The 13663-nt window shown below is 40.9% G+C and overlaps 1 protein-coding gene across 1 annotated transcript in view; it reads left to right on the top strand.

Moving 5' to 3' along the window:
- Nucleotides 1–13094, top strand: part of luzp2 (leucine zipper protein 2) — a gene marked incomplete at both ends in the record, with an annotated part of 146715 nt that extends 133621 nt beyond the window's left edge. Inside the window, 3 exons of the mRNA XM_079216500.1 lie at nt 3451–3555; nt 6909–6983; nt 12987–13094. Of these exons, the coding sequence (XP_079072626.1) occupies nt 3451–3555; nt 6909–6983; nt 12987–13094 (288 nt within the window). The remainder of the gene's footprint in view (nt 1–3450; nt 3556–6908; nt 6984–12986) is intronic.
- Between the last annotated feature and the right edge of the window lie 569 nt (nt 13095–13663).

Below are 13663 nucleotides of genomic sequence, written 5' to 3' on the forward strand. Positions count from 1 at the left end.
TAACATAATGAGCCTAAAGCTCTGGTAGAAGCCACAGATAAGACTATTGCCTCTCACACACACTTTCTCTGCGTTTAAAGTCGTTCATAATAAATGTAAAACGTTCAGTCCGTCCTGTAAAGGTACAATGTTTCAGATAAGAAGCGTCTTCGCATTTTTAAGAAGGGAAATCGATTAATCATATCCATGTTTCGATAGTAAGTGTTCTTGCTGAAGGATCACTGGTCTTATGGAGACTAAACAGCATGTTTAGTGCCATCAATCTTCCATGAGGAAATGCTTTAAACCTGCATTCTTTCAAATGGCCTCAAGGGGGCGACTCCTCAGGTTGCAAAAACAAAACAAAAAGTCTGATTGTATTGAAGAACTTTAACCCCTTCACCGTGTGCTTTTAGCTCATGACGTGACAACATATTCAGCGTTCTACATAGCTCCACCCCCTTGTGTCAGTTCTGGTTGCAAAAAAAATAAGTCAAGGCTTTAAAACCGCAAATCCACGAACAAATGGGTGATGTTCGTTGACTGCGGGCACTTTATGGATGTATATCACTATATGTTAATCTTAATAATAAAGTGTCTGTCTGTCCATCCATCCTATATACAGTGTATGGTTCTGACGAAGGGTTAAAGTTTTAAGAAAAAGACAAAAACATGAATGAGAAATAATGCGTGGCTAAATTCCACAAATAAAGCCAATTCCACTGAACCTGCCTAGAAAGATGTTGTTGAAGCTGACAAAGTAAGAATGGAGTTTGACAGTGACAGGTTAAAATTGCCTGTGTTCATCGTGCGACCATCTAGTTTTGTGCTCTCGAGAGACCACTTTTGACCCAGTTAAGGAAACTACTATGTACAAGCGTGCTGTAGAAGACAGACTTTTGGAGAAATGTCTGCTGTACAAACTCAGTTTGTCTTGTACTGTTCGGTCCTCGCTGAACAATTTGTGGTAGACAGCAGGAGAAAAACACATAATCTTAACAAAGCATAAATTCTTATAATACGTTTGTGTTATGCTGTTCAATTATTTCTAATATATATGTAGAAGCTGTGAAAACAGGCACAAGGAGAGGAGAAAAAAAAGAAGCAATGTATATTTTCTGCACTGCTTTTAAATGTCGACATATTTCAGAATACATGTCAATTGACAGCTTGGCCTTTCTTGTGTTGAATTTCGCTCTCAAAGCCCAATGAGAACCGCTGGCCTATAGATCAGCAGTACAGTTAGCTGGTACTGTACGGATTGTTCCCATCCGACTATTGGACTTGCTTGTTGCCGGAGCCGTGAGGAGTCTGTACCTCGCTGTGGCGACAACTCGAGCTGCCCCTAAAAAAAAAAAATGTCAATGTTCCGATTGCGAAAGGGTCAGAAGGAACTTGCTGTACTCAGGGCCTTAAGCAGAAAACGTTCTCCAGCACGCTATATATATATATTACACTCATATGCTCTTTAGGAAGGTTGCCACTTGCCTGAGACGGATTGAGTGTAGCAAAAACTTTACTCATTAGTATTCGAATAATGTGTTGTATGAGAGCGAAAACAAAGTTCACAGAAGCCTCCCGTGTAACCAAACTGAAAGCTATAGTTTGGCCTCCAGCATTGAGCATTTCTTACACCACCTATTCAAAGCAAAGTGTGACTCTTACTCTTGCGAGCCTTTTTTACACGGACATCATTTCAGGTGATGCTGATATAGATTGCTCTACATCCTCCAGAGAGAACCTTTTCATCTCTGGCTGCTCATCTTGTTTCTCTCCTATCTTGACATTGCTTCGTCTGTGTTTTTTTTTTAAGTGGGTCACTTCACTGACACATCACTGTTCATCATATGGAGCTCTCAAAGGGGGGGGAACCCAAATCTCTCATCCAGGATGATGCTTACTTTTCCCTCAGAGATGAACTAGTTTGTATTTGTAGAGACATCAATCGCTGTTTTGAAGGTCCAGCATCTGGGACCTACAAGTCATCTGTGCATTTACATTTGATTTGATAACAAAATGAGAACTGTCAACGGAAAGGGGAAACTTGATATTTTCACTTTCCACCACATTGGAATGGTAAAAGCTCGACATCGCGAATATTATTATCTCGTAACATAGAAATGAAACAAAATTCAACTTAATTATCTGAATATTTAGTGGACAGTTTGCATGAAAGTAACACATTTTTAACCGTGCTAGAAACACGGCTCTATGGACAACAATACCGGTCTACCGATTGGTCGGTCAGTCTGTCACTTTAAGTCGAACTAAGAAATAACTTGCAATTTTGTATGTAGGCTGTATGTCATTTTGAATGTAATTGTAATCACTGTGTTGACAAGAATCTGCCAATACAATCATTGACTGCATGTAAGAAGTTGCCGTCGTCACCTTGACGTCACCCATTGGTTTACGGATTGGTTTCCAAGCCTCAAGTTCAACGCTTTGGCAGTCACCATATTGGTTTGGGATTTTTTTCATTTTTAACCAGAAGTGACACGAGATGGTGGAGTTGAGTTCAATCAAATGGTTTTCAAGACAATTTTAAGCAACCAAAACTGTTTCAATTAACTTTCATGAACAGAAAACATGCTGTTAAAGGTTTACATTTGTCAGACAAAAACACGGATAATGTACTAAATGAACATCATGCTGCATTGAAGAAGACTTGAAACTAGAGATGCAGACATAAACTCATGTTAACAATGTTTACGGAGGGAATAAATCAAGAGAGAATTAGGGTAATTTTCTCATAGACTTCTACACAATCAGATTTATTTTTGCAAACAGAGTAGTCGCCCCCTGATGGCCATTAGAGAGACTGCAGCTTTAAGGCACTTCATTTCTCAACCCTGGACGTTGCCACGGATCAAGGATTTAACACAACATGAACTGGACCAGTGTATCACAGATCTTTGCATGTAAAATATTGATTAAGAATCAATACGTTATTGAATCATTGATCATTGAATCAAAACAGTGTCAGTAAACATAATCTAGCCGTTTTATCTAAGACGTGTTTTATATATTGTGTGTCTGCTTCGTAAACCAAAGCTTTAAAACAGCTGGTGTGGTTGAGTTTTTTTAAATGTTTTTGCAGAAGTATTAACTATTAAATTGTAGTTGATCTTCGTACTGGATATTTGACGGTTGAATATTACTGGTTTCACCTCCAAGCCTTTTTATTTTTATAATTTTCTTTTTAGTTTGTCAGCATTCTGTTTATTTTGCCCTTCCTGCTCCCTTTACTGTTATGAAATAGTAATTACAGCCATGATGTATTTATTTCAAATAAACAAGTTGAATTAGTTTTTAAATGAACAAGTATGAATTTAACAGTTAGGAACGTTTGAGTCCAAACTATTTACTTTTCAAGAACCCCAAGAGCCACTGTTGACTCATTAACAAGCCATGTATATCTTTTACTCTTAACCCCAAGTTGAAATGTTCTTTTTTTCTTTCTCCCAACAGGATATCTCTAAAGTTCAGAGAATTGTCACAGCCAGTAAATCACCCATGAACATCGAAGTAATGAGGAGAGAGGGCGACGGAGTTAAAGCCTGCCAAATGGAAAAGGTGAGCCTTTAGAGTAATAAACTATAATGGCCTCTGTGACCTGAGGGCCCGGATCCACGAGGTTCATCTGTTCACTGAATTCATGCTCGAGCCTCTCATGAGAAATTAGACAGGCCACTTTTACTCCGAGTGTCTTCATTAATCAAAATGTTGTGCAAGAACTGCAACTTAATGATGCAGTCATTTAGTTTCTATAGTTCAACTTTGACACTTGTTATTTAGTTGGATCAGTTCTTATCGCACATTACCAACTTGGGCTACACTCTTCTTTGTGGGATATGAAACACTGATCTTGGCATCAAGAAGAATACAATCAATACGATGCTTTGTAGAAATATTGTTTTCTGGAAGGAACAGAAAAAAAAATCTATTTTGAAAATGGCTTATAATAAACTGCTTACTGCTCTCAAAAGACAACCATTTTGTTCTGTTTTGTGATCGTAAATTAAATATCTTTGGCTACTGGAATACAAAACACATTAACTTGGAAATTCTGATGGTCATAAGGTATATAATGTTGCTGAGGTCATGGGACATTTGCTTCATTAAAGTTAAAATATGCAAGAATATGCATTGTCCTTGACGGCACACATGAAGCCTGGAGTGTGCCTCTGGGGAATCATTAAACAATTGTACAGTGTTCTGGAGCAGAAATTAAATTAACTGATTCGTCAAACGGAAAAATGGGACTATTATTAATCTTGAAGTCAATTATCAAACACTCAATTTCATGTTTCTAAAACGTGATGGTTTGCTGCTTTGTCATTGTAAATTGAATCACCTGGACCTGTGAGAACTTGGAATGTTTTTTGTTTTTTTAGATACATTTTTGTCCACAAAAAGCCATCTGGACAGATTAATCAATAGTGACCCTTCACTAAGCCCCACCCTCCGACAACCGGTCAGCGCTACCATGGAGCCCACACTGCCACTAACTGCACTCACTAAATAAATACGATCAAATCTTTGCAAAAAAAAAGAGTGATTTCATAAGTAAGCAGACGGAAGGTTCTATGAAATGCGTTTGAACGATATATCGAGGATGTCAAACTGATTCAGCGAAAAAACTAAGATAGAAGGGAAATCCAACAGATCCCAGGGTAAAAGTGAGCAAGACAGACGACATAATGAAATTAAGGAATACCGTAAAAGTCGGGTTACACGCCGCTACTACCTTCGGTCAGTGTCCCCTTTTGCTCCCCGCTGTAGCCAGCTGGCGCTCATGCTAGTTCCGCGCTAACTTCCGCTAGCTCCCCGACAACGACCGAAGGTAGCGGGACCAGCCCTGGCTTGACACCCGACTTGGGCAGAGGGGACGGGGGCAGTAGCAGCAGCAGCAGGGAGCTAGCAGCAGGAGGGGGGAGCTAGCAGCAGCAGCGGGGAGCTAGCAGCAGGAGCGGGGAGCTAGCAGCAGCAGCGGGGAGCTAGCAGCAGCAGCGGGGAGCTAGCAGCAGGAGGACTTTGGTGCCTTGTTATTACACACTTGTTTCTCTAAGATCCAGGCCACTGTCAGCATTCAGTTATCAGTAAAGGCTCCGAGTGAGTTTCTCCAACCCGGTCAAAACTGACCGGGACGCAAAAAACGGGATTCGAAGAAAGCTTGGGGAAGCGAACAGGGTCCATAAGGACTTCTGGCAAGTGGCGATCAAGAGCTGTTACAGATAGAAGTTGATAGACCGCTGAACACAGGGGACTACGTAGGAGATGCCACCCAGGGAGGAGATTACCTTATATGGCATCCATGTCAAAGTGATTGTTCTTTAATGAAATTGTGCCAAAAGCAATGTTCACCGGGCTCCCGTACTTGATTATATAATTTTGGCGGGGTTGTGAGAGAGGGAGAAACATTCTGATACAGATAAGAACAGACATATTTGAAACCGTGACTCAGATATTGTGTTTTTCCTCGCGAACAAAGACACATTTCCCCCCGTCTCTCTCCCCCCTCATAGGCTGGAAGGAAATGAGGAGAGACGGTTTGTATGAGCGTGTATAGCTTTCAGTTTGAAAGCGATAGGTTCGCTGCACTCTAACAAATGCTTTTCATCGACAGACGTCAGGCTTAGCCGTTTGAAATATATATATTTCAGAAAGCATTTGGCCGGAGATCTTGTCTCATTGTTGTATGAATCAGCCGTCGTCGTTCCTCAATTGTCCTACATGGGGTTTGATGCATCACATTTTACCCTATCAGACGAGAGAGGAGGAATTCATGGACCCTACAGTAACCATGTTGATCCTGTATGAAGCTACGTTTTGCCCATAACAATTTTCAGCAATGTTACATCTTACCAGAGCGCAAAATGTCTCCAAGCGCATCGCAGTCAGGAAATGATCGACACGTGTTTTGTAGCCTTATGTGAAATAACAAAAATACATACTGTAGGGCTGCAGCTAATGATGATTTCTCTGTATTGATTATTTCATGATTGATTTGTTTTAGTCTGTAAAATGTCAGAAAATACTGCAACAAATGCCCATCTCAAGTTCTGGGAGCCAGAGGGGACATCTTCAAATTGCTTTTTTTTTTTTTCCCCAACCGTTCAGCACCTCGTTGCTCACTTTGTCACGCCCGTCGGTGTCTGATACCAACACGCAAGGCATCGTTTAGAGTCTTTATGAGACGCACCGGGGTTTAAAGTAATTACAATGTAAACGCATCCTCGTCAGTATTAGACGCTCTGAGGAAACGCTCCAGTAGTGTGAAGATGTTTGTCGTTGTATTATCAACATTAACTCTCACTTTCACTTTACAAGTGGAGTATATTAATCCCAAATCATGATGTCTTTCCCAAACCTAACCTTTTTTTATTCACAACATTAACCCTGTCACCACAGTGGAGCGTCATAGGCTCCCGACCCAATAGTATGGGTCAGTATGTGACGAGTTGGGATGAGAACGCGTTGGTCCCATTTAGCACGATACTGTAAAAAACAAACAGAGCGACGCAGATCATCACTAGAACCAGCAAATGTTCCGCATGTGTTGTTCGGCAATATGTATTATTCATTCATCAATGTTGTTGTTGATTAATGTTCTGTTAATTGACTAATAAATAAATTATCTAACAGTTTAATCACTAGAAAACTGTCTGTGATAGTAATACAACTATATTTGTACAGTACAACTTCCCTAAATTACTGTAATTAATCAAATTCAAATGTTTATGAGATTAATATTATATGAAAGAAGTCAGTAAAACTTCTGATAGCTTTTTTTTGGGGGGTGAAAATCAAAAGAACATATTAACGACACTGTCTATTAATCCAGATCAGTTTTCTCTGAATAAACACAGCTGGGAAGGTGACAACTTCCTCGCATGTGCTGAGATGTGTTCCCTCTACTCCCACAGCCCGGTGGCAGCTGCTTCCAGAATCAGACGGAGGAATCAGCCCCAGACAGTAAAAAGCTACCAGAGCCACAGCAGGTGAGCCCAACTCACATGTATATTATTTTATATTATATTATACAAGATGCAGACGTGTCACAGTCTTGTTGCTGTTGTGAATTATCTGCCTTCTTCGGCTCCACAGGAAATTATTAATCCATTAATCAGAGGAAATGTATGAGGATGATGTTTGCTTATTGTCAAGAAATCCAACAAAAAGACCAAAATCAACAATGAAGTTGCTTTTAAAATACTTTACGACTTCCCTAACCTTTCTTTGGCCCTCATATAAAAGCCCATTTATTCCCACTGAAGACGTGAAATGTTAAAAAATGGGTCCCAAATCTATTTATTCTTTAAAAAGGCTCAATAATTCGCAGAACAGCTGGGATTTGTAGTTTTAAGCGAAAAAGACTCTGCCAGGAGTAGTGCATTTGTTGGAGTCTATTTTCAGCATGGATTAATGAGTATTTGCTCAAAATAAACTCCTGTGTGAGTGTTTGTGATTATGAAGGAACATGTCAGCCGGTGCAACTTTGTGGCCAATTGATGTGTTTTTAATGGGCTTTGACAACAATGGAGGAATGACAGAGGAATAGGCAACACAGGAAAATACTTGTTAGTGATTCAAGTCATTGTTTTTTGGGGGGAGGAGGGACTTTTAAATGAAAACTATTCATGGGGAGTTTTGACAACCAGCTCTCATAATCAAAATGTGAAAAACAGGTATCGTGACGTGGATGTTTTAAAAATGGAAAGAAAAGCCAAGCAGAAGTATATGTAACCAGCTCAGTGGGACTACAGTGACAACTCATACCCTGAAATGATCAAATTCAGTGTGCAACAAAGTACGACACAAGTGGAACAAAGCAGAGCAGATGACACACAACGCCCACAACACATTCCTGAAAGATGGCAACCAATCTCCGAAAAACCTAATATTCAGAGTGCCAATGTCACCTATAGTGTGTGATATTCAATGCCCTGCCAAAGCCCATGTATAACTGCCTCCCTCATCATATTATTGAATTGAGTCACACCTGTTTGGCAGTGGCAGATGGTACGACAAAACAATGCATCTCATTTCCATGCGGTGCAACACTGTGTAACGGAGCAACTGTCTTGCATTCCAAGTGTCAGCGATCCATTTTTAGATACGGGAATATTTCAAAAGAAATCTCGACAAGTGGGCAGATTTGTTTTCACTCGTCCGTGTTGTGCCAGAGAGATATTCAGAGATAGGATCTTGACACAATTGCTTTTTTTTCCATGTAAGTGGACTGTCACTGATACAAAGGAGGACAAGATAATGGTACTCTTGTTTTAGAGTCAACTACTACCTTCGGTCAGCGTCCCCTTTTGCTCCCCGCTGTAGCCAGCTGGCGCTCATGCTAGTTCCCCGCTAGCTCTCCGACAACCACCGAAGGTAGCAGGACCAGCCCCGGCTTTACACCCGACTTGGGCAGAGGGGACGCGGGCAGTAGCAGCAGCAGCGGGGAGCTAGCAGCAGGAGCGGGGAGCTAGCAGCAGAAGCGCTAGCAGCAGAAGCGCTAGCTTGCTACAGCGGGACACTGACATGTATGTTACATGTTATTGAAATAGCAGTTCATTAGCAGAGGCTCTGTATTGACGCAAGATGCAAGACTAAACAGAAAAAAAAGAAAGTTAGTGAACAATGAGCATAAGTGGTGTTTTTTGTTTTAAATCTAAAAGTTGATGTTCCAGTGTTTTATCTGCATCGAGGATTGTTTGTGGTTGACACAAAGTAAACCCATTCATATGACTATGCCAGACTATGTCAGAGCTAGTGACTACTAGTAGTATTGAACATCGACAGGACCACTTATGATGGGAGGGAGCCGAGAAGGGTGGGCCAAACCAACACAGGACGCTAAACCTAATCAAGTGGTTCAACTTTTATTTTGTGATGTAATATTATCCCCAAAAAAAGAAGTTGCAAAAAAAATGACAATACCTGTTCCTATTAACAAAACCAATAGATGCATTTTGTGACTATTTCACAAACTGCCATGACACTGTGTTGTATGATTAGATGCTGTAGGCGTGTGATGATGTGGTATAAAGACGAGGTGAAGTAAGTCAAACACTTTTACCAGGAGATCAGGTTTCAAGACTGGGGTTATTTTGAAATCCAGTGTTTATATATAAGTATAATGTTTAGTTTAAGCTTTTTTTGAGCAATTAAAAAGGACGAGATGACTTGTAACATCTCACTTGAGCTACGAACTCTTCAGACATCTCACTTCTTCTAGTGGAATCTTTTTCTCTCATTAACTGGAACATTTTCACCGAATCAACAATTGGCTCTCTTTCACTATCGGCTGGCATCCCTCATGCACAGCACTTGCCATTCATGGTGTAGTAAACAATTTGATTAATAATGATTTGCATGCTGGTCCCCCTGAATCAATCTGCATTAACGTGCCCCCCCCCCCATTCCTGTCACTATCTCCCTTCATTATGTGTTCTCGTGTTCGTTGTCTTTGACTGAGAACCCGAGTGTCTTCTCGCCTTTATGTTCAAATGCTTTCGGAAAGAAAAGGCTTTTCTTGTCGTCTTGCACCTGTTGTGTGTTGTTTTTTTTTGCACAACACAAAGCCGGGTTCAAATAGCAACAGAGCAAAGCACATGTATTCACGCAGTCTCCCGTGGCAGAATGATCAGACAAAGAGGCTCTCATAAATGTAGCCTGAACATCGACGAGCTGACAGACCAGCAGCAGCATACCCACAGAGGACTTCAGGCAGATTAACTATAATGTCAACAACACGCAGGGAGGTAGCATGGTTCCAGCTTGGTAGATATACTGTGCAGGCTTTAAAGCTGCAGTATGATTTATACAAATGTGAGGTTTATTTGTTTGAGTTCATCATTAAGATTTTAGAGTAAAGTTTCTATAAAATATAACATTTCAGCAAACCCTGGCAACAATGTATCACGTCTCTAAAGCACAATGGCATCAGCATTGTTTGTTTCTGACATTCCTGAATACATTAAAATAAAAAGGTGCAAGTGGAAACTGGAATATGGAGAAAAAAAAATCAACTGAGCCAGCTATGCAGTTGTTCAAAATCATCAATTATTTATTGTTATTCAAAGTAATGAATATGCCTGTCACACAACAAATAGTTGAATTTTATCAGCAATGTTTGGTTAATGATGATTTCCTATAGATGGAATTTGTTTTGCTGCAAACATATATAAAAAAAAAAAACAGTCAGTCAGTTTATTATAAGGCAAGGAAGGGGCTATCTTCCTTTTGACGGCCTGCCACTGCCTTACATAAATACTATTTCTAAAGTTGTTATTCTATCTATGCCTATAAAAAACGCAGTGACAATCTGAGTCCAAATGAAGGCAATATTGTACATATGTAGCAGTGTTTCAAACACAGAAGTTGTTGTTTCGTCAGATATTTGTTTTGAATCAGCTTAACTGTCGACATTGGTCGTGCTGTCACTTGAAAGCTGTGGCGAGTTTCTCCCAAAAATCCATGCTTGAAAAAAACATTTTGGGTGTCCTTATAGTTGCAAATGTCTGAGCATATCTATTGCCGACCACACCGCTCTCGACAGCCGGTGGCTAGAATCTAACGGGCTAACAGTAGAAACGGTGCAAACAATGGCAACAGTTATGACAGAGCTAACAGCCTTAACCTGAAGGGGGAACACGTGGAACGCCATCTGTCTCCAGCACTATCAGCTGTAACCGCTGTATAGGCGCAGTGCAGAACGGCGGCTGTGAAGTGGGGTACCCTCGCATGAACTTAGTTGCACTAAAAGGTAAACAAAGTGGGCGGCAACTGAGTTTGGCAAGAAGCCACTAGAGTGCATTAGGTGAGAAATAATTTGCCTGCAGATGGAAGTGAGAGTCATTGAGTACCCAGTCACTGAATCACAAACAATACATACTGTACATTAGAAATGTGTTACTTAGTGTTGTCGTAAAGTTTACTTTCAAGCTGTGCTGAGAGTGATTGGATAAACGTAGAGGTGTTTGTTGCCTCTTTTTGTTTGTTTTGCTCCGAGCCAGGTGATAGAGTTATAACCCGCTGCCATGCAGAGTGATGTGTAACTCAATAATTTGCAAGCAGCCAAAACGCCTAAAGGCATTCTCCAAAGTGACATTGGTAAACACAAAACAGATGCTTTGCTTGGGGAATTGGTTTCTAGAGTATGTGTGCAGTGCTTAAACATGTCATTGCCAAAAATGACTGAAATTATTCAAAATGCCCAAAGAAAATTACATTCTATTAATGAAATGCATTGGAGCCCAATAATTGGGTTTTTAATATGTGAAAATAGCAGGGTAAGAGGAACGCCACACACACACACACACACACACACACACACACACACACACACACACACACACACACACACACACACACAGTTGCAGTTAAGTGCGTTTATATATAATAATAATTTGATAGCTGGAATGAAAACCAGCAGGACTCTGTTAATGTGTCCCAATCTAGTATATATATATATTATTATTAATAATAATAATAATTTGATTGCTGGAATGAAAACCAGCAGGACTCTGTTGCTGTGTCCCAATCTAGAGGAGCTACACCTGTCAGCATTTCAACACCTAGTATCAGAACAAGTTGACAAGGATTTATAAAGTAGTGCTGCCGAGAGTATACCCTTTACTCTCTCTTTTTTATTAGAAGGCCACATCATCACATCAAGAAATTATTTAACCATAACAATGTTTCTAAGATGACAAAATGGCACTTGATGATATTTCTAGTGTTGGCTTTAAAGCTGATGTCAGAATCCAGGATAACCCCACATTTAACATGGTCCTAAGTGTGAAGGGCTAAAGTCTGAAGGTGCAAACACAGTTGCTCACTTTTGCCCCCAATTATTATAATCTCAGTCTTGTCTAAATCTGGCTGCAGTGAGTTGTTTGACATCAATATATTTATCTCGTATAAACATCTCACTCACCTATATACCGTAAACGTCGGGTTACGAGCCGCTACTACCTTCGGTCAGTGTCCCCATTAGCTCACCGCTGTAGCCAGCTGGGGCTCCTGCTAGCGCTCCGTTACTTCCCCGCTAACTTCCGCTAGCTCCCTGAAAACCACCGAAGGTAGCGGGACCAGGCTCAACACCCGACTTGGGCAGAAGGGACGCGGGCAGTAGTAGCAGTAGCAGCGGCGCTAGCTAGCAGCAGCGCTCTCTAGCAGCAGCGCTCGCTAGCAGCAGCGCTCGCTAGCAGCAGCGCTCCCTAGCAGCAGCGCTAGCTAGCACTGCTACTAGCTTGCTACAGCGGGGACACTGACCGGCCGTAGGAGCGGCTTGTAACCCGACGTTTACGGTACTGGGCTAAGATCCTTTAGTGGCACAGTAATATATATTTGGGTGTCATCTGCGTACGAGCTGTGAATGCACCTTGAGCATTATAGTTTGAAGCTCAGGGCCACTGGTCAAACCAAGGTATTTTATTTGTTGCACATGAACATAATAGTTAGACCTCACACAGTATGCTTGGGTATGAAACAAAGGATGTACACATAACTTCTGTTTGTACGGAAACTCCTCAGGGCACTTCTAGATTGGTTTCCTAATATCAACTTTTCTGTGTTACATACATTTCACTAAGTTGACATCATTATTTCAAGGTCAACTATGATGTTTTGAAGTGGTTTTGTTCGAATTCACAGCGTTTACCACGTGTGCAACAGGCTACCCAGTGTGTTTGTCAGACCCCTCGGTGTTACTGTCTAAGTGTCGGTGTGTGACGAGTGGAAATGAGAAGGTGTTGGAAGTAGCAGCCCCTAAAACGAGACAGACGTCGCGTAGTTAGAGACTGAGAGAGGAATCCGACAGTGTGGTTGCAATGCCCCAGCAGTACCCATCAATGTTATCTTTAAATAACATTCTTCTTCTTTTGCATCCCGCAGATACATGCAGGAGCATTTCCTGCTCAGATTACAGACCACCACATGTTTACTGCGGAATATTATTGTGTCAGTCTCATTAACAATCTTTATCCTCTGAACCTAAACAGCAAAGGAGCCAAGCGCAGACTGGAAAATCCGACACAAAGCTCTCAGACGACAGCGAGGAGGCGGAGGGAGGCAGCAGCAAAAAGACAAAGCCACATGAATACAACTGAGCGGACGGCACGTCATCCAAAATGCAGAGCTCCTGCATCGCCTGAAGGATCTTTCTAAGAGCACACACTTGCGCACTCTCACAAAAAAACATATGCGCGCATACACAAACACACACACACACACATATACACACACACACACACACACACACACACACAGATACACACAGATATCAGCATTGTTTGCAAAAGCTGAGACACTGGAATCGTCAACACAAATTTCAAAGTCATCTGCAAACCTTCATAGTAAAAATGGCATGCATTCTAGAACTTCTTTTTTTAAATGGTAGCAATGGCACTGGTAACTTGTTTCATGATCGTTCATTTGTTGTTTACTTATCTGAGTTTTATTCTGAGTGAGGACACTGCTTTCTAAATGTGTGATCTTTATAGAAAAATCCCTTTGCACTGGTGAGGTCTGACACTGTATCCTGTGATATACGTATATCAATTGATAAATAAAAGATACTACTATTACGACTACTATTACCCAACTTAGAATATTGTTTGTCACTCATTGTAGCAAGGTTAATTTACTCCTCCACATTTTGAAATATAGAGGCTCAAGT

This window comes from Taurulus bubalis (assembly GCF_910589615.1).
Source record: "Taurulus bubalis genome assembly, chromosome: 4".
In the NCBI taxonomy this organism is placed as follows: domain Eukaryota; kingdom Metazoa; phylum Chordata; class Actinopteri; order Perciformes; family Cottidae; genus Taurulus; species Taurulus bubalis.